The sequence below is a fragment of the Schistocerca americana genome, chromosome 1 (assembly GCF_021461395.2).
Source record: "Schistocerca americana isolate TAMUIC-IGC-003095 chromosome 1, iqSchAmer2.1, whole genome shotgun sequence".
In the NCBI taxonomy this organism is placed as follows: Eukaryota; Metazoa; Arthropoda; class Insecta; order Orthoptera; family Acrididae; genus Schistocerca; species Schistocerca americana.
Window position 1 is genome coordinate 1259406425 of NC_060119.1, and position 24448 is coordinate 1259430872.

A 24448-nucleotide genomic window follows, 5' to 3' on the forward strand; every position below is an offset into this window, starting at 1 on the left:
AGGTTTAAGTAGTTCTAAGTTCTAGGGGAGTGATGACCATAGATGTTCAGTCCCATACTGCTCAGAGCCATTTAAACCGGTTTTGGACATGCCTGTAAGTCTTCAGATTGTTTATGGTGTTTACGTAATCGCTAAGACAGATAGTGCACACTTAGTCTGCGATATGTACTAGGATGAAGTAGTGGCTGCTTCTTTATCGTGTACACGGCACATTCCAGCATTGGTTGCATCGAGTGGTACTGATCGTAAACATAAATCTGTATACTACTTACGTGGACAGTTTTGAGGTGATTTGTTTTTGTTTTTTGTGTTTAGCTTCCACAGGGATGTTTGACTTGGATTTGTATGCTCTGCTTACTGAACTGTGCATGTCCATACTTCACTCGAGAAGACAGAAGTGCTCTTAGATAAAAGTATGTCTCTTCATTTAGTAAGGTAGCTCCAGCACCTCATCTGACTGAGGATTAAATCTCTTGGCATTAATAAGAAGTGCAGTGATTTGACATACACCAGCTACATACCCATCTTTTTTAAAACTTACACATTACCTACATGTACATATATATTCCACAAGGCATTGAAAGGCACATGGTGGAGGCCACCATTATCGTTTATTTCCTTTCTTCTTCCATTTGTGAATGGTGTCTTGGAAAGAGTCTATGTATGACTTCTAATGTATCAGATTTCTCTCTCAGGTCATTCCAAGAGAGATATATAGGAGGAAAGAATACATTGCATAGCCTTTCTTGGTATGTAGGCTCTCAGAATATTCAAGTAATCCTCACCATGGTGCACAGCATGATGCACAACGGCTCTTCTGTTGGAATTTGAACATCATCTCACTGAGTGAATCGGTGAAAAAATGCGCCACTCCTCTTTGTATCGGTGGTCTTTCCTCAGTCCTTCTTGGCAAGGGTCACGCTCTGGTGAGCAATACTCGGAATCTGTTGAAGGCTTTTTTGTTATCCACTTTGTGTTGTGCGTACTGTAAGACCTTCGGTACACACACCATCAGATTATTTGACTTGTCGCTCTAACGAAGTAGGCGAGTGTCAGCAATACGTCTCGTGGTCTTATCGTGGCGTGTTTATCTTCTGTCGTTAGGTCAGACGATAGAAATGCCACTTGCACGCTTAGAGTAGCAGATTGACGGTGACCAACTTTAAACAGAACTTGATTAATTTTCACACACATTTATTAAAATAATAACTATCATAAACCTTACTTAACTTGATTCTGGATGCTATTTACAATTGACAATCTGAAGTTCCTTTGGTCTTGGTACGTTAATCTTATTCTCACATAGCTCTGATACATGACAAAATGTCTATTCATTTATCTTCATGGCTATGTACAGGAATATGGTAATCTTATTAGGTGAAGACTGAAACTTGACCACAGACTAATTCAGACTGACTCATCGGAGGTCGGTACACTCGTTATGATACCTCGAGCTTTCAGGTATCACTGCGCGAGTGTGATCCGCGAGGAGAAATGGTTCTACGTTAGCAGCAATCTCATTGGCTTCATTACATATTAATACGCGGATCGGCGGAAGCAGAATTTGGTCCGTCTTGTAACCTCCCCCTCACTTATCGACCTTAATGACAGTGAAAAATTAAACCGCGTGTACCTAATGGAAATTTGGGAAAAGCAATCGTCACCGAAGTTAATTTGTCGGTAAAGAGGGAGGAAAGGGTTGCATCTAAATGAAAGGAAAAATGCAAATGAAACTGGTGGAAATTGATTTTGAAAAGGGGTAAAGTTAATAAAGAAAGTAAATGTGCGGCCATTACGTTAACAATTAACTAGCGGTAATTAGATATTTGAGATTTGGGAGAAATTACGGTCGCCAGTCGTAAGGACAATTACTATAGTAACTGAAAAAAGAAAGGTTATTACACATATAATTAGCACTAGAAGTGTGGCAACTGAAGGTTGACACGTGTAGTGTGAAAACTGAAAGTTTGTCAGAAGTAATAAATTTCGCTACACTCTGACTTAATTTAGCAAAAGAATTAATAAAACCGGAAAATCGAAAGTTAATTTAGTGACTGTAGTTAATAGTGAGCTTTCTTTCTGAAGCACATCGAAATTCAGTAAAATACGGTTAGTCTTGGACTACCTCAACAATCATTTCAAAAGCTACTTGAATCTACGCAATTTAGAAATAAGAGATTTAACTTTGAACTTGAATTAAATGATTCTGACCAATTAACAATAGTAAAATTTAGTACGTACCAAGCTGAGCTGCAGTCACAGGTAACTAAAATACGGTAACAAAACTCGCACTCTTAATTTGTGCTTGTGCAATCTAAATATTGTAGCCAGCTATGAATACCTTAACTGAACTTTGAAATTAGAGCAGTGAAATTGAATGATGCTGGCGTTTGAATTTCGAAGACACTCGGGCTCATTTCGGAAAAGGAAGGGACCCTGCTTGGCAATGCAATTCGGACAATGAGCAACAAAGGTTCATGCTAAGTTGCTGTAATTTAGTTATGAAACAATTTTAAAAGTTTGAAAAACTGAGGTCTGCCATACAGTTCTAAAACTTTACGTGCTTCCAGTCTTCCTTGTTGGTTGATTGAAGGTTTGAAGCCGTCGATCGAGGAGGTGGCGACAGTCACTCATTGTCGGCCGTCGCTGTTGCAGAAGCTGGATGTTGGCGCGCCTTCTTCTCGACACGGTCACCAGACGAAACGGGCTCTTGATGTGCGCCAGCTAATGCTTCCCGTCCGCGACACCATGTCAGAAACTATCATCGCAAGTCGAGCGCAATTACATGCTGCCAAACCCCGAAAGCGCGGCAACTCGTGGGAGCTTCACACAATACACCTGCTCCACTGCACCACCCCAACCAGACTCTCCCTCTGCCCGCGCTCCATGCGACAGAGTTAACACTACCAAAGATCCTAAACACTTTGGTTCTCCACACGACCTATCGATGGTTCTCCACACGACCTATCGATGGTTCTCCACACAACCTATCGATGTATTCGTTCGATAGCGTAGTTTTCCCTAGGCCAGACCCAGCGTATAAATACAAATAATATTCACAAAACAAACCAAATATAAATTGACATAAATGCATATATATACAAATAGTAAAACAATTACAATATACAAAGACACAGAAATGTTATATCTTCAGGTAACAAAATAAGGAAAAAAATTTGCAGTGCAATAGATGGAAATAGGAGGACATGCATTTCCGGCGTTACAGTCTCTAAGACAGTGCCATCTTGTAGTGCGGAGACGGATGAGTGCTACGCCTGCGCTGTTGTGCTTAGCGGGGCGCGCTCTATTGGGAAAGTTGTGTACGCGCTGACTACGCGGAATTATGTACACAACACACTTCAGTTGTATTTCATTACGATTTTTGCAGTGATTCTTGATGTGGCATCTACTTTCCCTATTTTTTGGTCTTTCCACCTCATTTAACTCTAGATGGTTATTCCTTGGTATTTATTGTAATTACTGTTTCATGTGATTTGACGCCAATAGTGTAATCGAACAGTAATGGGCCGTTCCACCTATTTAGGCAACTATATGTTGCAATTCTTTATGTTCAGGGTCAACTACTAGTCACAGCAACAGGTGTCGATCCTGTGCTGTTCTTCCTGCATTTTGATGCACTGTGTGACATTGCTACTGCACTGTACATAAAGATTTCCGTTCGAAGGCTGTACAGTCCAGAATTGGTATGTCAATGAGGCAAAATCATCTTGAGCATTGAGGAAATCTTCCTACCAGTGCACCAGGTTGAAGATACCCATTTGGTGTCATGCTGCATGAAGAAGACTGTAACCTCCTGCTGGGAGCAGAAGAATGATAATCGTGTGTGGAGTGGTATGACTATAGAGCAGGTACTAAAGTGTCTCCCACTTGAGTCGATGTAACTTCTGAGTTACGGCATTTGTGATGTGGGGTTGTGCATCATAATGTGGCAGCAGGACCCCCTTCCCAGATGTTTTGCCTTAATTGCATGCCACACTTTCTCCAGCACTGTGCAGTTGTGTTCCCCAGTGATGTAGGCACCATGTTCCTTGAATTCAATGAGCAGTGGACACCAGTAATCAAGGAACAAGGTAAGCATCACCTTTCCGACAGGTGGCTGACTCTTGGAATGAGGGGATGATTCATGACACAACTGGATGCTTTAGACAGCACTTCCCAATGATGGCACCAGCTTTCACCGCCTGCAACATTGCACTAAAGGAATGTGTTGCCTTTAAGACTGAAATTCTTCAGGCAAATGGTCATTTGTTTTGATTTTTGTTTGGTTTCAGCACCAGGGGTATTCAGTGCCCGCAGACTGTAGGGTAGCCTAACTGCTGCTAGACATTGTGTTGACAGCTCCCAAAGCCAATGCTGAAATCCTTTGCTAGCACTTGAATGGTTATGCAACAGTCTGCTCTAACCACATCGTCAACCACCTGCTTGTCGTTGCCCCTAATGAATGGGGCTGGCTCACCAGATTGACTGGCATCTTGTGTTGAATTGCGACCAGCGCTATACTTGGTGCATAATTCAACTATTGTGGTTTTTGACAAGACATGCTGCCCCATACGATGGATGTCTGGCAGTGTTTGTCCTTTTGGCAGTCAAGAAAAGAATAACAGCATTTTGATCCTTTGATCCTGTTTGCCACATTTGGTATTAACTTCGCCATGGTTCATGTTTCCACATTTACTGCATACATGTTGGAAAGACACTATTGCCACACTAATTCCTTACCTACATATCAGTGCTTTGTACCCGCATCAGAGACGCACTAACTGCATATATGCTGCAACAGCGCCCTCAAACATAAACTTTTTGATCTCCCTTTCTACAGCTGTATCAAATGTAAGCAGCTACACAGAGCTTTCTGTCAACAATAATGGCTCTGTAACACTTTCTTGTTGTGTTGCTGAAGTCACTTTTACGTCAGTTAATGTTGCAGTATTCAGAACATATTGTTGAGTTCAAGCTGCTATAAAGTTGTGAATGCAATTGTAAAGCTAGCCTGATATTGTGTAAACTGTATTTTGAAAAGTAAGCAACTGTGTGTAACTGTTTTGAATGCCTTGCTAAGTCAGGGAACATGGTAACCTGAGCAGTGTTGTATATTGCCTTCTTGTTTTCATGGGTGAAGAATGCTAATTGAGTTTCATAAGGCCACTCGGAATTATACAGCAGACTGACTTCAGCAGTGGAGACCTATAATTACAGTATGAAAAGGATAGATTGCTACGCACCATATAGAGAGAATGTTGAGTCATAGACAGGCTACAATGTAAAGACTGCTTTTCATAGCATCTGTTTGCTACTCAGCGTCTCCCCTACATGGTGAGTAGCATTGTATCCTTTCCATATTTTTGTTATTCCACCCTGGACTTGAGTCCTACAGTTGTGCACATTTGTCAAGCGATACTTCTGGACAGTAGAAATGCTTTTTCCATTCACTTGGTACATTTTGTTGGTTCAATAACGTACAATTAACTGGTACTATAAGAGTGGAAAGATGTTGCTCCAATAACCTATAATGAACTGGTACCGGAAGAGTGCAAAGAAAGTTATTTCAAGTAATGTGTGTACCTGTGTGTCATCAGGCATTTTCTCTTTTGAGGAATTTCAGTAGGTTTTTTATTCTGCACTCATTGCCAGTACAGTTCTCCAATATGAAACAATTTTAGAAGACCAAATTTAGTATTTCTGCATGCTCTCTGCTGCCATAACCTATTTCGGTGCCAGTACCATCACCGAGCAACTTAATGATTATTTGTACCTGTTTACTGACTTCATGCAAGACTGTACCTTATTTAAAGTCAGATCAGTCAACAAAATTTTTCTTCAGAAGTCATCAAAATCTCTCCTTCTGCTCATTCAGGCTTCTTTCAGTTTTTGTGTGACAGCAGAGCTTTGACTTTCGTTAAATCTATGTTAAATGTCTTTCTGATTTTGCAGCAAGCCCCTAATGTGTTGTCAGATGACGCCATGTGTGCTGGAACAGATTTGTTTATTTAGTATGGGTCTAAAAACACTTGGAGAGTGACAGATAAGAATGAGTCTTCAGCTTTGGCCAGAAATTACTCTGGCAAATGCGCTCTTGTGAGTAGCAGTGTGTGTAGGAAACTGAATTGTGCTCGATCTGACTGTTCAGACGAGGAAATGGACAGAACTCGGTACCTGCCCTAGAAATGAAAAAGCCTTTCTGCTTAGTGAACTAGTCAGCAGGAATGCTGCTGCTGGAGATGACAGGCGCATGTTTACAAATTTTTGTTTGTTTCATTAATTGTTGCCCCAAGGGGAGGGGAGAGGGAATGTAAGATAGGAGTCAGTAATTTTGGAACTACTGGGACCACTGTCACTGCTGCCCCTGCAGCACCATTTGGTACTGATGATTTCATTGCAGCACTAGTTGCTGCTGGACACAAGCTTTTAATTATCCATGATAATCGTCCTGCTGTTTCCTTAGCTTCATAGGGGTTTATTGCATTGTTTCAGCTAGTAGTGTTCCAATTTGTATTTGTAGTTTGTAGAGGAAGTGCCTAATTGTAAATTTTATTTGTGTGGAAGCTGATCTTTATTGAGAAATAATGAAAACATATTCACTTGTTCGAGGAATCTGGTGTTGCAGTAAATGCAAAGAGGTACTGAATAGAGTGCAGTGAAAGTACTACAGTGTATGTGGAAATTCAGAAATTATAGTTTTCACAAGAGCATGATCATACAGAGTACAAAAAGTAATGGCATCTGGAACCATTGTAGCACAGACGTAGTGAGAGTGTGGATGAGTGAGCAAGCAGCCCTTCAAGGAATCATAACAGCTAACAGCAGACTTAGCATGCCCTGCATTTCCCTTCTGTTATGTTTTAAGCGATTATATCCCCTGCAGCAGGGCTGTTTGTGTGTGCTCCTTGTGAAGTTGATATCCAGATATATCACAAGAAGTACAATTTAAAATAATATGCGGCTCATCCACATGGTTTCTCAACCTGAGAAGATGGAGGGAGATAAAGATACCAAGCTGTATTCACTGTGGCTGCCCATCTTCTTTGTGCTGAGTTTAATTCTGTATTATTTATTGAAAATGGTTCCCCATAAAATGTACAAATGCACAGTCAATGACCATTTCCTTTTCATTTTTATTGTTTTCTATTTTCCCCCTGCCTTCACATTTCTTAAAACTGTGTACCATTTTTTATTTTATTATTATTTTTTTGATTTTTAAGTCATAGTGCTTTCTTTATTATGTAAGAAATTTTCTGTTATCACTATTTTTGATTGAAAATTGTCTTGTTTCTAGATAATAGAATTGCTTGAAACGTATATATATATGATCTTACTAATTTGTCATAAGAAAATAATCACAATACAATTATATAACTTAAAAGAGCTGCTAATTGTGCTGTTTAAATTGCTGTTTTGTTGCTCACTGGATGCTTTAAAAAGTCATCATTTTGTTTTGAGAAATTTTTGTAAAGTTTGACGTATAAATGAAGGTCCTTAGTTTTTCTAATCATACCTATTTTATTATTAACCATGTGTCCTTTTATTCCAGGCAATCCTACACTTTGGCAAAATTGCCAGGAAACAAAATTTGACAAGTGTTGCATTGGGACTTATTTATACCGTCCCAAGTTTGTTAATAGTGGATTGCTTCCAGAAATTACGCCAGCAAATTAAGTGTTACGTGCAGTTATCAACAGTTGCTGGAAGACCTGAACTAAAAGAGGTAATAACTAATTTATCAAATTTAATTGCTGCATTTGTTAAATAATTGTGGCAAAGACATCATCTGTAAGCAAATGTGTTGCTTGTTTTTGGTCTGCTATTTTTCTGGACCTCCAAATGGAATGATTGGAGTGAGTATTCCCTCCGCTGTATTGGAGCACTGTCACAAGACCGTGTGATAGCTGTCAAATTCTTTAAAAAAATTATAATTATGTAATTATAATTACCAGAACTTTTGTGTTAATTGTTTAATCCCCCCCCCCCCCCCCCCCAAAAAAAAAAAAAATGTAAAATATAAATTAGAAATTAGACATTGGTAGCAGACTTGAAAGGCTGGAAAAGATAGTTTTTTTAAAACTTTTTTGTTTACTGTTCAAGTGAGATATGCTTTTGGCATGAATTGTATGTATTCTAGATGTCAGAGAGGAGTGAGAGATAGGAATGTCAAATCATCTCTCTTCAGAAATGTGAGAAATTGTTTTAAATTTAATAAACTGCCGTAATTATGAGACAGATTGATAAGGTCTTCTCTTACGATATTAAGTAGACTATTTTACTTAAGAAAGTGTTATTTTCTATATGTCTACTGTTACTGGTCACTTTACTCATTTCACATGCCAAAAGGGAATATTCACATTTGCTTAGAGTAGGTTATAGTTGCTACTTGTAGAATTGCATATGTCCCTTGTACAGACTCTTAATAGATAAGTGTATATCATTTTTACAAGTTTTTAAATGTGATTTACAATGCTTTGCCCTCTTTTTATCTGTTTGTATTTCAGGCTCTTGATCTCATAGAGTCCACAAATTTGAAATATTTCACAAGAGAAATGACTGCAGAACTTTACTCATTAAAAGGCATGCTGCTATCGCAGCTAGGTAAGTTCATTGTCAGCTTAATTATCCTCTAATATCTACTGTATAGAGTACATCTGAATGTAAAAGATCAGTTTTGATTGTCTTAGCATAAAAGAAAAATTAATTTTTCAACGGTTGCTTGAAGAAGAGGGGGGAGGGGCCAGCATTATCGATAATTAGTGTATGAACCTAATGATAGAAATAAAGGATGAGAATGAGAAATATGAGCTTGCTTGTGGGAGGAGCGACATTTACTTATTCTTTCAGATCTCCGTCCAAACATCCTTCTTTTGGGGGAAGATAGAGGAATGAGAAGACCGCGGAGGGGATAGTGTGACTGTAACTCGATAGAGCGAAGTAGGAAGCAAGGGGATAGGATAAGCATGGAGTTGGGTGCGAGACTGTGACTGATGGAGATTGGGACCGAGAGAAGTAAGGGTTGAAAGGATTTGTTGTGTGGAGAATTCCCATCCACCTTCTCCAGATAAGCTACTCGGGAGGGAAGGGGCTGTGGGGATCAAGTTGACACAGATTGTGAATTGGCTCAGCAGCAAGTTGTGCCATGGGATGATAAACTCTGTTCTGGGCCACAGTTTGGCAGTGGACATTTACTAGAGTGCACAGATTGTGGGTGGTCATTCCCTCATAAATAGCAGTGCAGACGCTAAAGCAGAGCTGAAATACCACACGACTGCTTTCAGCGGTGGACCTGCCACTCGTAACGGTGCTATTTGCATGTTGCAGGACTGGAGTAGGATGTGCTGGTGGGTACACAGGGTAGACCCTGCACCTCAGAGGTATTATATATCATTTTACAAGGGTTATAGAGTAGTGTGGCATAAGGGTGGATGAGCAGTGGAATACCATTTTGGGAGATGTGCGAAAGGTGTTCCTCATTTTCAAGGTGGTAGCCTCTGTGTGGGGGGATTTGGTTATGTTGTTCCAGTACACGGATATTTTGGCCGTAAACAGTACTGATATTCCTTTGCAGATGTTTCTGAGAATGGTTGTAGAACAAGGGGCATTTTTGTTACAGGTTCAGATCTGTTATGACCTAGATTTAGAGGGTAGTTAACCAACTATACCAAGATGTTTGTGAGATTTTTGGGACTTCACAGGGAAATTAATAACAAATAGAGGACAGGTGGAAGGAAAATGTGAATATACCAAGAGAATCAGTAAATGCTGATGAGAAGAGCAATATGAAGTGTGTCTGTGGGCAGGTGGATGGGTGTGCATACAAGCGCGCATGTGCACCCTTTGGAGCACTTTACGACACATTAGTCTTAGCGTAGTTGAGGACTGTGTAGTGCCAATTGCATGGAGTGACTGATGCATGATCCCTAATAAGGCTTAAGCTATTGCATTGCGCAAGGACCTGAAGGTAATCCTGTAAAACATTTGAAACAAGTCATATAAAAATCTATACGATCTATGTGTGGTTGTGTGTTCAAAACAGCATGTTCACAAATCCAATCTAAGGAATGAAACCCTTGAGACATATATACAGTTTCAGTGTACTGTAGTTTTAATTTGAGTTAGTGTCAGTGTATCTGTGTTATCAGTCGCAAACATATCTCTGACTGTTACCTCCTCTGTCCCACAGGACGTTCGGATGAGGCCAACAAAGCATTCTCGGCAGCTGTGCAGCTTCACGACACGCTGTTGAAGGCGTGGGCCAACTGGGGGGACTACCTGGAGCAGGTGTTCACGCAGGAGCCCACCAATCTGCAGATTGGGCATGCCACCATCACCTGCTTCCTGCATGCCTGCCGGCACCAGAACGAGCACAAGTCACGCAAGTACATCGCCAAGGTACGCTCACCGGCAGTGGGGCAGAGTTTGTGGGTCTGCACCTGAGTTAATGTCGCAGTTTTACTTCCATTACTTTTCAACAACTTCCCCAGTATGAAATGTCGATTTTGTCACATGCCGCTCAGCTTCGACCGAACTGCTACAAATTCAGAAATGTGTAATTCATGAATTTCGTCGAAAAAGTCTACAAGTGTCTCATTTAGTTACATAATTTTTGACAGATTTTATGTAAAAAGTGTTTTCATTAAATATATGGTTATAACGCACTGGCGTGTGAAACGTAAGGACAAAAGTAACTTTTGTTGATGTGTCACTGCCACATTACATAGCTCAACGAAACTTGAACTGTACACAGAAATAAATGCTTTAGTATAGTGCAGAAAGTAGCTGAAAGAAACATGCAATGAGACAAACAGAAATGACAAAATTTAATAAAAGGCAGTAATTATGGGGAAGTCACTGCGAATTATGTTCGTTCCCTAGACATTAAAAATGGTAGGGCATGGTTCTTAATAGGATGGAAAGCAGTGCATACTACACAAAGTGCTCTCATAGTGGCCCCAACATTGGCAAGGCATTTTTGTGGTAAGGTGTTCTATACTCCTCCAGCACTGTTGACAACTGCTGGATGGTTGTTGGTGCACGTGGACCTGCTTAATATGTATTCTCAACACATCCCACACATGCTCAATGGGATTCCTGCAAAACTCAATGCGGTCACACATAGTCATTTATAAAAATGGAGTCACAGCTGAATACACCCATGAAAAGACACATTGGGAAGGAGTGGAGTCACACGATTATGTTGACCATTGAGTGTAGCGTGTTCAGAGATTTGAAGGTCAATACTACTTTGCTACATTATGTCTCTCCACATCATAATGCCTAGATTTCCAAAATGATCATGTTTGTCAGTGTTCCTGGATGCATTACGTGTTCCACCTTTTACTATATGAGGGTTCATAATGCACCTAGAAACACTGTCGAACATCATCATTTTGGTGGACCAGGTTTTTCGGTGTTGGCAGCTCCTAATCTTCGAACACCATACACTCACCAGTCAACATTTGTTTTCAGGGGTACAAACAGTCCTGATTTCATTCTTATGGATGACAGTGTGCAACTGCAATGGACTGCACAGTTGGAGGAGCTCTTGGAATAAGAATATATTCAGTGAATAGACAGGCTTGCACAAACCCCAACTTAAATCGCATTGACCACCTACGACATGTTGTAGCACGTCCGCATACTCCAATGCCGTCCAGCTACTGTCAAATGTGCTGGTGGAGGAATGGAACACCCTGCCATAAGAACTTCACACTAACTTCATGGCCAGCATCAGAGCACACTGTACAGCACACATTGCTGTCCATGGTGCTCACACACCCTATTAAAACCATGTCCCACCTTCTGGGGCTCATCATGAATCGCGGTGTCTTCAGTGCAATTATTATCTTTGAATAAAATTGTAATTTCTGTTTGTTTCGTTGCATATTTTTGTGTTACCTTTTGTACTATATTGTAGCAGTTCTTTGTGTTGAATCATACAACTTTCATCAAGTTATGTTATTTGGCAGTGACATGTCATGCAAAAGTTACTTCAGTTTTGCATATCACTGTGTGAAGTTGCTGCAAATCGCACTGAAGAGAGCTTAGTCTAGGAAGGCCTACAATGGTGAATAATTTGAGTGCACTTGAAAATAATGTCATTTAGTAATTGATGTTAAAAAATTGAAACATGACGGTTTACTTATTGAGCCTGAACTAGCAAGACAATCACAAATAAAATTATGAGAGAGAATTACTGGCCAGTGCTTATCTTGAGCAGAAATGATTGTACTGCCGATAGCGATGTATGAAACTAAATACACAGCTCTAACTTTTGGAAGCAGTTGTTCCTTTCGCAGATGTGAGGGAGAATGATAGACTGGGAAAAGTTAAAAAGAAAAGGAGGAGGGGGGGATGTCACTGAGACCCCAGGGTGAGAGGGACCCTCCTGTAGTAAGGAGACTACTGTGGCACTTATGAGCTCACCCTGACTATGTGGAGGAGTAAGTTTTGGGAGAGATAAGATAGGTGAAGAGGGAACAGTGTAGATGTAGATCAATGGAGGGAAATTAGAGGCACGGGAGACAGGAGTGTAGATGGTATTGCATAGAGGCCAGTGGAGATGGAGGCCAGGAGAATTGTGATTGAAGGAAAGGACAATTCTAATGCAGTAACTCAGGGTGTCGGATACGGGAGGGCTAGATCTGGATGTCACAGGTTGTGAAGCAGCTCCTGAGGTGGGACATGTTGCACTCAACAGCATGGTCTTCCATTGGATAAGACCGTAAGTGTGGCCTCACGATGGGCCAACATATTTGTAAATTGAGTTGTGGGATACCACTGGGAGAAATGTGGAAGTTGTTCCTCATTTCAGGGCAAGATGAAAGGTAGTTGAAGCTGTAATAAATAATATAGGTTAATTTGTTTCAGTCATGGATTGCATTTTGGTACCAGCAGAGGAAGGAGGGGGGAAAGGGGTGTAGTTGCTGCTTTGAAACTGGTTGTCGTAGGTGGTTGTAGAATTAATGGCATGTGTTGATATGACGTGGTAGACTTGTTTTTGGAGTATGTTTGAACGGTAGCACCTGTCGGTGAAGGACTTAGTGAGACCATCAGCACATATAGTGAAGTGTTTCTCCTCACTGCAGATGCAACCTATATGGGTGAGACCTTTTAGTCTGGAAGGAACATCATCTATTGAAAAAGTAATGTTGGTGGTTGAGAGGATTGAAAAGTATGGAGGTCTTTATCGAGCTGTCGGAGAGATGGAGGTCAGATTCAAGGAAAGTGCCACACTGGACTCAGCAGGACGATGTGGAATGGATAGGGGAAGCGATATGAGGGTATAATGTGATGGCACCAGGGCTCAGGTGCACGAGTAGTTCTGCAAATAGGCCTGTTGTGGACCATGACATAGATTGGTAATGCTACGGTGTCAGATACGTATGGTTTTTTACATGTTTAATCTTCCCGTTCTGAAGAAGAACAGAAGTTTAAAATTTTTACTGCTCTATGTAAATATCAGCCCCTCTGTATTTGGAAAACTGTTTATTATTAGCTTTTGCTGTGCTTAACTTTCTCCAGTAGTATCTTTCTAAAAGAATGTAGTTGTAATTCCTATTTTTGCATTTGTGGTTAGATTTACTTACATTTTCTCTGTATTCTTATGAGTTTTTGTGAGATTCAAAAAGATCTAATTCACTTTTGCATCTGTTGTTGCTTGTTAACATGAATGACTGTTTGTGTTCAGGATTTTAGTGCCTTTATATATTAAATATTATGATCTCTCTATAGGTTTTGTGGCTGTTGACGTTTGATGATGAGCGCCTCGGATTGGCGGAAGCAATGGATAAATATTCCATTGGTATTCCTCCACTGATGTGGCTCCCATGGGTTCCACAGCTGCTCGGCTGTATTCTCCGTATTGAAGGCAAGCTCGTGCTGAATCTTATCAGCCAGGTAACATATCATGCCATTTGAAGTCTGATGCAAAATATGCTACATAGTGGAGAAATTGCATTTACATCTGAAGGAGCTAGCTCTGACTTTAGACAGTAGAAATTTCATGTTGTGAACCTTTAGTTGATGTTCCAAATATTGTACAGTAATGCTATAGTAAGTAATTAGCTGGTAAAAACCATGTCATTTAATTTTAATGTACATATATGGATGACTTCATGGGTACTGTAAATTTGTTGAAAAGACCCAGGGGGTTGGAATGGATGATTGATAAACATAAGTTTACACACTCTTGTGGCTCTAATTTTTCTCATTTCAAGACCGAAATAGCCCAAGTTTACTAAAATTACAGTTGAGTCATTCTAGTAAGTGTAAGTTGCCTCAACATATACTGAAATTTTTACGTATCATTTCTTTTATGTCTGTGTCATTTTGTATTGATGCACTGTTTGATCGTAGCCTTTGGTGGCCCATAACTGCTTTAACTGCCCCTGGGGTCCTCGATTTTGGCACTGGAATGCATTTGATGATCTTGCTGGTCCCACACATTCTGTTGGGGGCAGATAGGTGGGTTTTGTTGGTTAATGAAGCACATCTGTAACATGCAGGCAGTTTATAAAGGCACTTGAGGTGTGTGGACAAATTTTGTTCTGTGTGTGTGTGCGAGGGGGGCATGGTCGCAGGGTACTCTCTCATGAGAGGAGACATAGCGCATGAGGACAAGGGATACCTGTAAGACACTGCTGTGCTGCTAAGTGTTCCTGAGCCACTGCTGGAGGTGACCCGTTGCTGTACCTCCTGGCTGTCTCATGAGAACATTGGCAGAATGTTGCAGGCCGACCCCTCCAGTTGAGAAAACAATCAGGTCAGTTTGCGCCTTTGTTCTCAGTTGGTGCTAGGATATATTGGAGGCTGTACCAGCAAAGGACCCTGGTGACAAAATGTGGCTCTGCATTCTTCAGAGAGGGTCATCCACTGCTGGGCTTCTGCCCTAATAATGGTCCCAGGTGTGTGTTATAAATTTTGTTTGGCAAGCTCTGATAAAAGAAATGAATTAATTTGGAAAATCCTGAGGAAGCAGAGATTGTTGTACTTTCAGGTCAAAAATGTGGAAATGTCTACAGGCAGAAGTTACTAGAAATTCATGTGTGTATAAGAAGATGGAAGCGCAAAGCATACAACTACTACCACCATCATATTTTAGAGTAGGGTCTTGCCGAGAACCTGATAAAATTCTGGTCCTACTTAAAATCATTAAGTGAGTTTAAGGCTTTTATCCAGTCACTTGTCGACCCCTTCTGTGGCAACAGAAGACAAAAAAATAAAAACTGAAGTTTTAAATAATAATTCATACTGGATGGTAATACAGACCTGTCATTGTTTGACTATACTACAGTCTCCAATATGAAGGAAACAAAAATAGGCATTCTTGGCACTGAGAAGCAAGTGAAAGAGTTGAAAACAAATTTTCACCAGGGCCAGACGGAATCCCAGTTTGGTTTTATCTAGAATACTTCATGACATTGGCCCCTTATTTAGCTCGCATTTATTGCAAATACCTCACCCGGCGTGAAGTCACAAGCAACTAGAAAAAAAGTGCAGGTGACTCGAACATATGGGAAAAGTAAAAGAATGGAGATGAAAATTAAAGACACATTTTCTTATCATTGGTATTCTTGAACTTATTCTAATTTGAAATATAGTACATTTTCATGAGACAGGAAAGCTTCTGTCCACAAATCAGCACAGCTTTGGAAAGCATTGCTCACGCTAAGCTCAGCTTGACATATTCGCACACGATATCCTATGAACGATGGATGAAGGGCAACGGGCAGATCCCACATTCCTAGATTTCTGGAAAGCGTTTGACACAGTGCCTCACTGACATAGTGCCCCACTGCAGACTGTTAACGGAGGTCCAAGCATATGAAATAGTTTCCCAGATATGTGAGTGGCTCGAAGACTAAGTAATACGCTGCCCTACACTATTGTTAATAAGAGACAAGGGTATCATGAGGAGTGCCCCAGAGAAGTGTGATAGGACAGCTCTTGTTATCCCTACATAAAAATGATCTGGTGGGTAGGGTGAACAGCAGTTCGCAACTGTTAGCTGACAAAGCTGTTGTATACAGGAAAGTATTGTTCTTGACTGGCTGTAGAAAGGTGTAGGATGACTTAGAATTTCTGTTAAGTGTGATGAATGACAGCTTGCTTTAAATGCAGAAAAATGAAAGCTAATGCACATGGGTAGGAAAAACAGTCATTTACTGTTCAAATTCAGTATTAGTGGTGTGCTGCTTGATGCAGTCATCAATTGAATATCTAGATGTAAAATCGCAACATGATAGGAAATGCAATGAGCACTTAAGGATGGAAGTAGGGGAGGCGAATGATTTGCCTTATTGGGAGAATTTTAGGAAAATGTAATTCATTTAAAAAGGAGATTGCATGTGGAATGCTTGTGTGACCAATTCTTGAGTGTTGTTCTAGAGTGTTTGGGATACCCAACACATTGGCTTAAAGGAAACATTGAAGAAATTGAGAGGGTTGCTGCTAGATCTGCTATCAGTAGGTTCGATCTTCACAAGTGTTATAAGAGAGCCTTTTTGAACTCGAGTGGAAATCACTGGAGCGAAGATTAAGTTCTTCTTGCGAAAGACTAATGAGAAAATTTAGAGAAAGGTATTTGTAGCTGACTGCAGAAAGATTCTACTGCCACCAATGTACATTTTGCGTAAGCAACACAAAGAATAGATAAAAGAAGTTAGAACTTATATGGAGGCATATAGACAGTAATTTTTCCTTCATTCCATTTGTCTTTGGATTAGTGGTGGTACATGGTACTTCCCACCATACATCGTATGGTGGCTTACAGAGTAAATATGTAGATATAGAAATCTGTTGCAGTGATCAGTGAACAGTAAAATAAGTTGAATAAAATAAGAAATTCAATGGAAACAAAATACTAAATAATTTATTCTGCACAATGGGGACGACTGAAAACTGTATTTTCACTAATAACTCCAGAAGACGTATGGTAGCCTTACACAAAATTATTAAATGTATGTAGGGTTTCACATTAAATTTAAGGATTGAAATTGTAGCCAAATGCAGTTGAGATTCTGTGAAATAGTGAATAATATTTGCCTGGATGCTCAGTTAAATCAGGTATGTTGCAAGCAAACCAAAGTCCCAAGTCCCGCCTATGTGTTATTGTACAAGTTCATCAGTGGTGCTGCTTCCTTGTCTGCTTAAGTTCATCATGAAGTAAACGAATGCTCAAGCCAGAGTAAGATTCTCCAATTGTGAAAGCATACATGAAGTTCATCTCCTCCTAAAAACTACTTGTTCTCACCAACAACTGCCCTTGCAAACAGGCTGACTGCTTGTGACTGACTGAAGGTAATAAAGACCACGAGATGCAGCAGCGACGTATGATTAACACCTCGGAAACCAGATTGCGCTAGTCATGGTCGTAGCTTGTAATGATAATTCGTTATAATAAATGACCACAGTTGGAAATAATTTGTTCTTCTTTCTATTAGACATATTGATATGAGCACCTTTCCATACTGGTCACTTTTCGACCTGAAAAAACACCCTTATGTGCATATTAGAGTAAACATTAATAAAAAAGTAAGATGGTGCCATTGAACAAAATACAAGTATCTATTTGCATATATACAAGTGTGTCATAAGTGTTTTTATTATCATTGTCTATACACAATTTGATATTGGCACTTATTATGGAGGTGTAGTGTTTTTCCGTGTAATATTTGCAAGTAATATTCTACAGCTGCAAAGTGACAGTTCCAACTGTACTTGGAACTGCTGCAGGAACCAGAACTTGTTTGTGAAGTTCCATCCATTACATGTGGCCACCTGTCTTGGTGCTAAATTCTGGCCGCGCTTCTGAAGATCCACCTTGCTGTGTGCTGTTTCACTCAGGCCATGTCGTGAGCGGCAGGGCTTGTAAACTCACAATGGGTCCTCTTACCTTGAAGGTGCCGTACACCTGCACTGATAGCGATAATTCCAGGGGTACAAAACTGATATTCGTCAATGAAAATGATGTGGTACTACTATTTGGCATTCCATTATTTCTGTGAATTACTCCATTCCAAAAGAAGCTGTCTGTTTTGTGGATTTAATGGCAAGTTGCTCATTGGATGGCAGTTCAATGGCCCAGCTGGTGCCTGTCTCCCTCCAGTGGTGTAAAGCACACTGGGTGGTCATTCCTAATCCACTTTAACCATCTTGACAGATTGTGTGCGCATTACATAACCTGAGAGACCTGATAACATGGTTACAGGGTGACATAATAATTTTACATATGTACTGAAGTCGCCTAAATGTATGGAATAGCATCTACATAAAATTGTTGCTTACAGGTACTTAGCCTTTTTTCTGACAATGAGTATATTGTATAAACCTGGTGAAAATTCTTTCAGAACATTTAATTTAGTGAGCACTGGATTAGCATTCATTTCAGAGAATATTCTTATTTATAATGTTGCTAGAGAAAACCTAGTCACCAGATATAAATGCACTGAATGTATAAATCTGGTTAGTTTTCAGTGCCAGGAGCAGCAGATAGGAAAGGATTTGAGGCTTAAGTCCATAAAATGTCAACCAAGACACCTGGTCACAGGAGACAAATTGTACTAGATGATTGGGAAATTAGCCCTGGTAGTATGACAGAAGATTTAAAAACCTAACAATTTTAAAGTGGCAGAGAGCATAGTAGGCTAGTTAGGGATGAGGGAAGTACATTATAAATGACCCAAAAAGAGGGAGTAAACTAAATACAGGAAAAATTCGTGGCAGGAAGAAAAATGTGTAAAAATCGGTAATGAGAACAACCACTTGTTGTTCAGCAAGTCCTCTCTGCCTATGGTCCCAGCAGGGAGAATACAGATTGGACACTAGGTAGAACACACAGTGAGATAACTACTATTGTCTCACAGTGTTTGCTCTATGTGTTGCCAGTACATACTCTCTTGTCACTTACACAGAAATTTTCTTTGCAGTAAAAGTCTATTAGGTTTGCCCAATAGTAAGTTAGGTTGCATTTTTCCCTTTTTCAGGAATATTGAACTCATAACATTTATTGAAAAGACTGTCTCCATATTCATCATTATGCATAATGTTGATAGCTGTTGCAATGCCAACTTAATGCTGGTACATTAGTGAAATCAAAATCATTTAGGCATCTGTTAGTTGTCTGAACCCTGCATCAGGTGATTGAATCTCCTTATGCAGGGTTCGGAGCATCTTTTTCTTACCACTTTCCTTAACCTTCTCCTATTTGCTATCTTCCTTTTTCTTCTGATTAAGCAGCCACTGTAAGAAGTTCTGAAAGGTTTTTTTTTTTTTTCCATTTGTGCTCCCGCTGTGCGTGTTTCGACAGTTGGTAAGTAGGCACTCCTATTCATTATTGTTCAGTTGTAATCTCAAGGCCCTATCATGTGTGAACAACTGACAATATACTGCTTATAATAAGGAGAATGTACCCTCATTTGTGGAAAATATTCTTAGTTTTACAAATATGTCTCAATGTTTTGGTTTATTTGTACCATAGATTTTGCTGTGATATGTTTTGCTACTGACGTTGACAGAACTGTGTTTACCTGAATATAAGATGAGGCCACCCCAACCCTTGTTAAACAGACTCAGTGGGAAAAGTTTATTTTTAACATAATCTGACTAATCATAAGTAGAAACTGTTTTATTGATTCAAAGTATGTGCCTAAAAATTAATGTATAATATTCTAAACATAGCTCATTCGCTGATTGTCTACATTTTGATAATAAAAGGAGAAAGAAAATAAACAGAGAGAAATAATTTATCTCAATTTTTATTTTCAATTCCTTTTTTGCGTACTATTTTCGCCATATCAGTATTTTTAATTGTCTTCAATTCATCTTCATTTTTAAGCCTACTGCCATTTCTTCCTCCCATAGTCCCATAATTTGTGAACCACCCATAGCATTGGATATGCAGCACTTTCTGAACCCTTTCATAATAGAGTCACAATACTCCATGTGCCATGCCTCCCATCTGTGTCAGCTGTGGAGAACACCATTCGCCTTGCTCGCCTGACTGTGGGTTTCTCCAGAAAGAAAGGAAAATCGTGGAGTCCAAGACCCTGGACAGACTGACCTACACTGAGGCTAAGTGAAAATTTGAATGCCTGCATTCTGTGCGTATGACATCGTCTTACGCCGCCGCTACAACAGTTCTGGCACCATCAGCTCCGCCAACCCACGTCACCTCTCAGAGCTGGAAGACTGCACCTGCCCCCTAGATGGTGGGGGCATTTCCCTCAATGTTGCTCCTGCACCACCTACTTCGCGAGCAACACCCCCCCAACCATCGGGGATGTCTGTCCCCACCTCTAAGCCGGAGAAGCATAAGTCTTCTTCGGCTTCTCTCGCTAGGAAGGGGTCCCTTGGGTCACCCCCTTAGCAGGTTTCTTTTAGTGGGAAAGACGACACCTGCCAGTGGCTGAAGAGCCCAAAAGCAGCTGTTTGTAGGGCTTCACGCTCATGCTCAGTCCCGGAGACTGAGCCAGTGAAGTCCACACAGCCAGGTAAACCCAAGGAGCAGCGGGAGAAACCCAAAAATAAAACCCTCAAGACCAAGGAAACTGTGGTGGCACCCACACCACCTCTACCTGCAAGCTCTGTGGCTAAGGATGGGGTGGAGATTTTGGCGTCCGCTGAGGACCTAGATCTCGCCAGACCCTCAGACACAATGGATATAGAGTGCTCAGGCAATAAATCGGGTGCAGCAGGTGACTCTGAGGCATAAACTGCCTCATTGAATGTTCTATGCCTTCCCAGTCTCTCGATGCCATCCTCTAGTGGAACTGCGGTGGTTTTTTCCACCGCCTGGCTGAGCTACGGCAACTGCTAAGCTTTATACCTGCTATCTGCATTGTCTTCCAGGAAACCTGGTTCCCAGCAACGCGGACTCCTGCCCCCCCCCCCCCCCCCCCCCCTCCCTGCACGGTTATAGAGGATATTACAGTAACCGTAGTGACTGTAATCGAGTGCCAGGTGGAGTTTGCGTTTATGTCCTAAACTCGGTCTGTAGTGAACACGTGCCCCTTCAAACCTTCTTGAAGCTGTGGCTGTCAGAATAAGGATGACACAGGAAATAACTGTCTGCAATTTATATCTTCCTCCAGATGGTGCAGCACCCCTGAATGTATTAGATGCACTGATTGATCAACCCCCTAAACCTTTCCTACTTGTGGGAGACTTTTATGCCCATAACCCCTTGTGGGGTGGTACCATGCTTACTGGCCAAGGCAGAGATATCGAAACTTAACTGTCACAATTCAACCTCTGCCTCTTAAATACTGGGGCCGCATTTCAGTGTGGCTCGTGGTAGTTACTCGGCCATTGATTTATCAATTTGCAGCCCAGGACTTCTCCCATCTATCCACTGGAGAGCTCACGATGACCAGTGTGGTAGTGATGACTTCCCCATCTTCCTGTCACTGCCCCAGTGTCAGGCACCCGGACGCCTGCCCAGATGGGCTTTGAACAAGGCGGACTGGGGAACTTTCACCTCTGCTGTCACCGCTGAATCTCCCCCACACGGTAACATCGATGTGATGGTTGAGCAGGTGACTAGCACAATTATTTCTGCAGCAGAAAACGCAATCCCTCGCTCTTTAGGGTGCCCGAGGCATGAGGCAGTCCCGTGGTGGTCGTCGGAAGTCGCTGAAGCAATTAAGGAGCGTTGGCGAACTCTACATTGGCATAAGCGGCACCCTTCCCTGGAGCACCTCATAGCCTTTAAACGGCTCCTCAGTGCCCTTGCACATTGCCCCGACACAGCTCCTGGGCCTGATGGCATCCACAGCCAGATGATTAAACATCTCGCATTTGACTAGAATAGACATCTTCTCGTCATCTTCAACTGGATCTGGTGCGATGGCGTCTTTCCATCGCAGTGGCGGGAGAGCACCATCATTCCGGTGCTCAAACCTTTTTAAAAACCCGGTTGATGTGGATAGCTATCGGCCCATCAGCCTCACTAACGTTCTTTGTAAGCTGCTGGAATGTATGGTATGTAGGCAGTTGGGTTGGGTTCTGGAGTCATGTGGCTTGCTGGCTCCATGTCAGGGCGGTTTCCGCCAAGGTCGCTCTACCACTGATAAACTTGTGTCCAACAAGTCTGCCATCCAGACAGCGTTTTCTAGATGGCAACACCTGTTTGCCGTCTTTTTTGACTTACGTAAAGCATACGACACGACTTGGTGACATCATATCCTTGCCACATTGTATGAGTGGGGTCTCCGGGGACCACTCCTCATTTTTATTCAAAACTTCCTGTCGCTCTGTACTTTCTGTGTCAAAGTTGGTGCCCCCCCCCTAGTTCCATCCATATCCAGGAGAATGGAGTCCCGCCGGGCTTTGTATTGAGTGTCTTTCTATTTTTAGTGGCCATTAACCGTCTGGCAGAAGCTGTTGGGCCTTCTGTCTCACCTACTTTGTATGCAGACGACTTCTGCATTTCGTACTGCTGCTCCAGTACTGTTGTTGCTGAGCGGCGTCTCCACGGAGCTACCCACAAGGCGCAGTCATGGGCTCTAGCCCACGGCTTCCAGTTTTCAGCTGCAAAGTCGTGTATCATGCACTTCTGTCAGTGTCGTACCGTTCATCCGGAACCCACACTTTACCTTAATGACGATCCACTCACTGCAGTGGAGACCTATCAATTCCTAGGACCGGCTTTCGTTGCTCGATTGACTTGGCACCCTCATCTTCGTCAGCTTAAACAGAAGTGCTGGCAGCACCTCAATATCCTCTGTTGCCTGAGCAACACCAATTTGAGTACAGTTTGCTGTACACTGCTGCAGCTCTACAGAGCCTTTGTCCAATCCCGAATTGACTATGGAAGTGTGGCTTATGGTTCGGCAGCGCCTTGAGCATTGCACTTACTCGACCCTGTGCACCATTGTGGGGCTCGATTAGCGACAGGAGCTTTTAGGACGAGTCCAGTGACTAGCGTACTGGTGGAGCTGGTGTCCCTCCACTGCACATCACACGTGCACTGCTGCTCGCCAGTTACGCAGCAGACATTCATAGTTCCCCTGAGCATCCGAATTACCGTCTCCTTTTCCCGCCCGCGGCAGTCCATCTCCCGCATCGGCGGCCCAGATCGCGGCTAACAATTGCGGTTCGCGTGCGGTCCCTTCTCTCCGAACTGGAGTCCTTCCCTTTACCACCTCTACTTGTGGTCCATTTACATAATAAGAAAAAGAAAACACGCAATCCGCAACACAAAGCATTTGGTAGTGGACACAGGGCAGTTATTTGCTGTGGTTGTCAGTGATAGTTAATGCCCGACTTCTTTTGGTATCGTGCACTACCGTAGTTCAAAACACTCTCCACCTAAAACTGCCACAATATAGTGTCCATTTAATACTTGAAGTTGTGAGCTCGTGCAACCAGAAATTATTACCAGATCTATGTTGTTCTTTGCTGTCAGATTCTTAATTTCATGAAAGGACCCAGCACAACCATTTTCCTTTTTTTAAGCAAAGAACTTGGTATTCTGGTCAAAACAACCTTTGACCAATCCAGCTTCAGGTAATCATCCATCCCTTTTCATCTGCGCTGGAGGCAGTTTTTCTTTTGATATCGTTTTTCTGCAAAGAATCACATATTGAGGGGATGCTTGCTTCCCTCTTCCAGTGCACCCATCATTACTGTTATTTTGGCCATTTCCAGCTGAGGCCACCTGGCGAATAATACCATATGGTCATTTCATTTCATTTCATTTCATTTCTAGAACTCATTATAGGTCACTAGTATTTGGAGGCGTATCAAAATAAGTAGGTCTGATCAGTATTGCCCATATGACTTAGCAAGTAGTCATGCAATTTCCTAAGATTGACCACATGAAGCTGACATGTAAGTAGTTTCCTACATTTGCCGTGGGAAGTCACTGAGTGAGTGTAGTTATGCGTCATAATGTTAAGTCTTGCCCTCTTTTTCATCCTCATGCACTAACCATTACTTGCTTTGAATTCTATGACACACGCAGTTGGCAAATTCTTCTGTGTGTCCAGTACATTCATTAGGATAACTTCTCAAGTAATCGGAAAGACTTCATTATGTTTCTCTTGCACATATTGGACAACCTGCTGCTCCAAATCATGAAATTTTCCCTATGTTTTTCCCGTCAAAGTTTGGCACGTAGAACTGATAATCATTAATTTATTCTTTGTCTTGATGCCACCTGCGAACATTCATATCTACGACAACAAATTTTCATCCTTCTGCTCAATTGTTTATGGCCTCGGCTTCATGAATCATCGTTAATTTAAAGTTAGCATTGTGTTGTCTGTTTGAACCAGTTGGGAGCTGTGAACTTGTAGGTCCATGTTTCTTAGCTGAGTCACAGCTGTAGTTTGCATCCTCTATTGATTCCTACAATTTACAGTTCTTACAGCACTGCCAATATAAGCATAAATGACAGGTATACAATGTCCTGTCAGCTTCCTATAGTGGAATTGGCAGAAAT

At 41.5% G+C, this 24448-nt stretch overlaps 1 protein-coding gene across 1 annotated transcript in view; it reads left to right on the forward strand.

Moving 5' to 3' along the window:
• LOC124598833 (transformation/transcription domain-associated protein) overlaps positions 1-24448 on the forward strand; it is a 441523-nt gene that overhangs the window by 310321 nt on the left and 106754 nt on the right. The window contains exons 53-56 of the mRNA XM_047136029.1: positions 7550-7723; positions 8505-8601; positions 10187-10395; positions 13738-13902. Coding sequence (XP_046991985.1) covers positions 7550-7723; positions 8505-8601; positions 10187-10395; positions 13738-13902 — 645 coding nt within the window. The remainder of the gene's footprint in view (positions 1-7549; positions 7724-8504; positions 8602-10186; positions 10396-13737; positions 13903-24448) is intronic.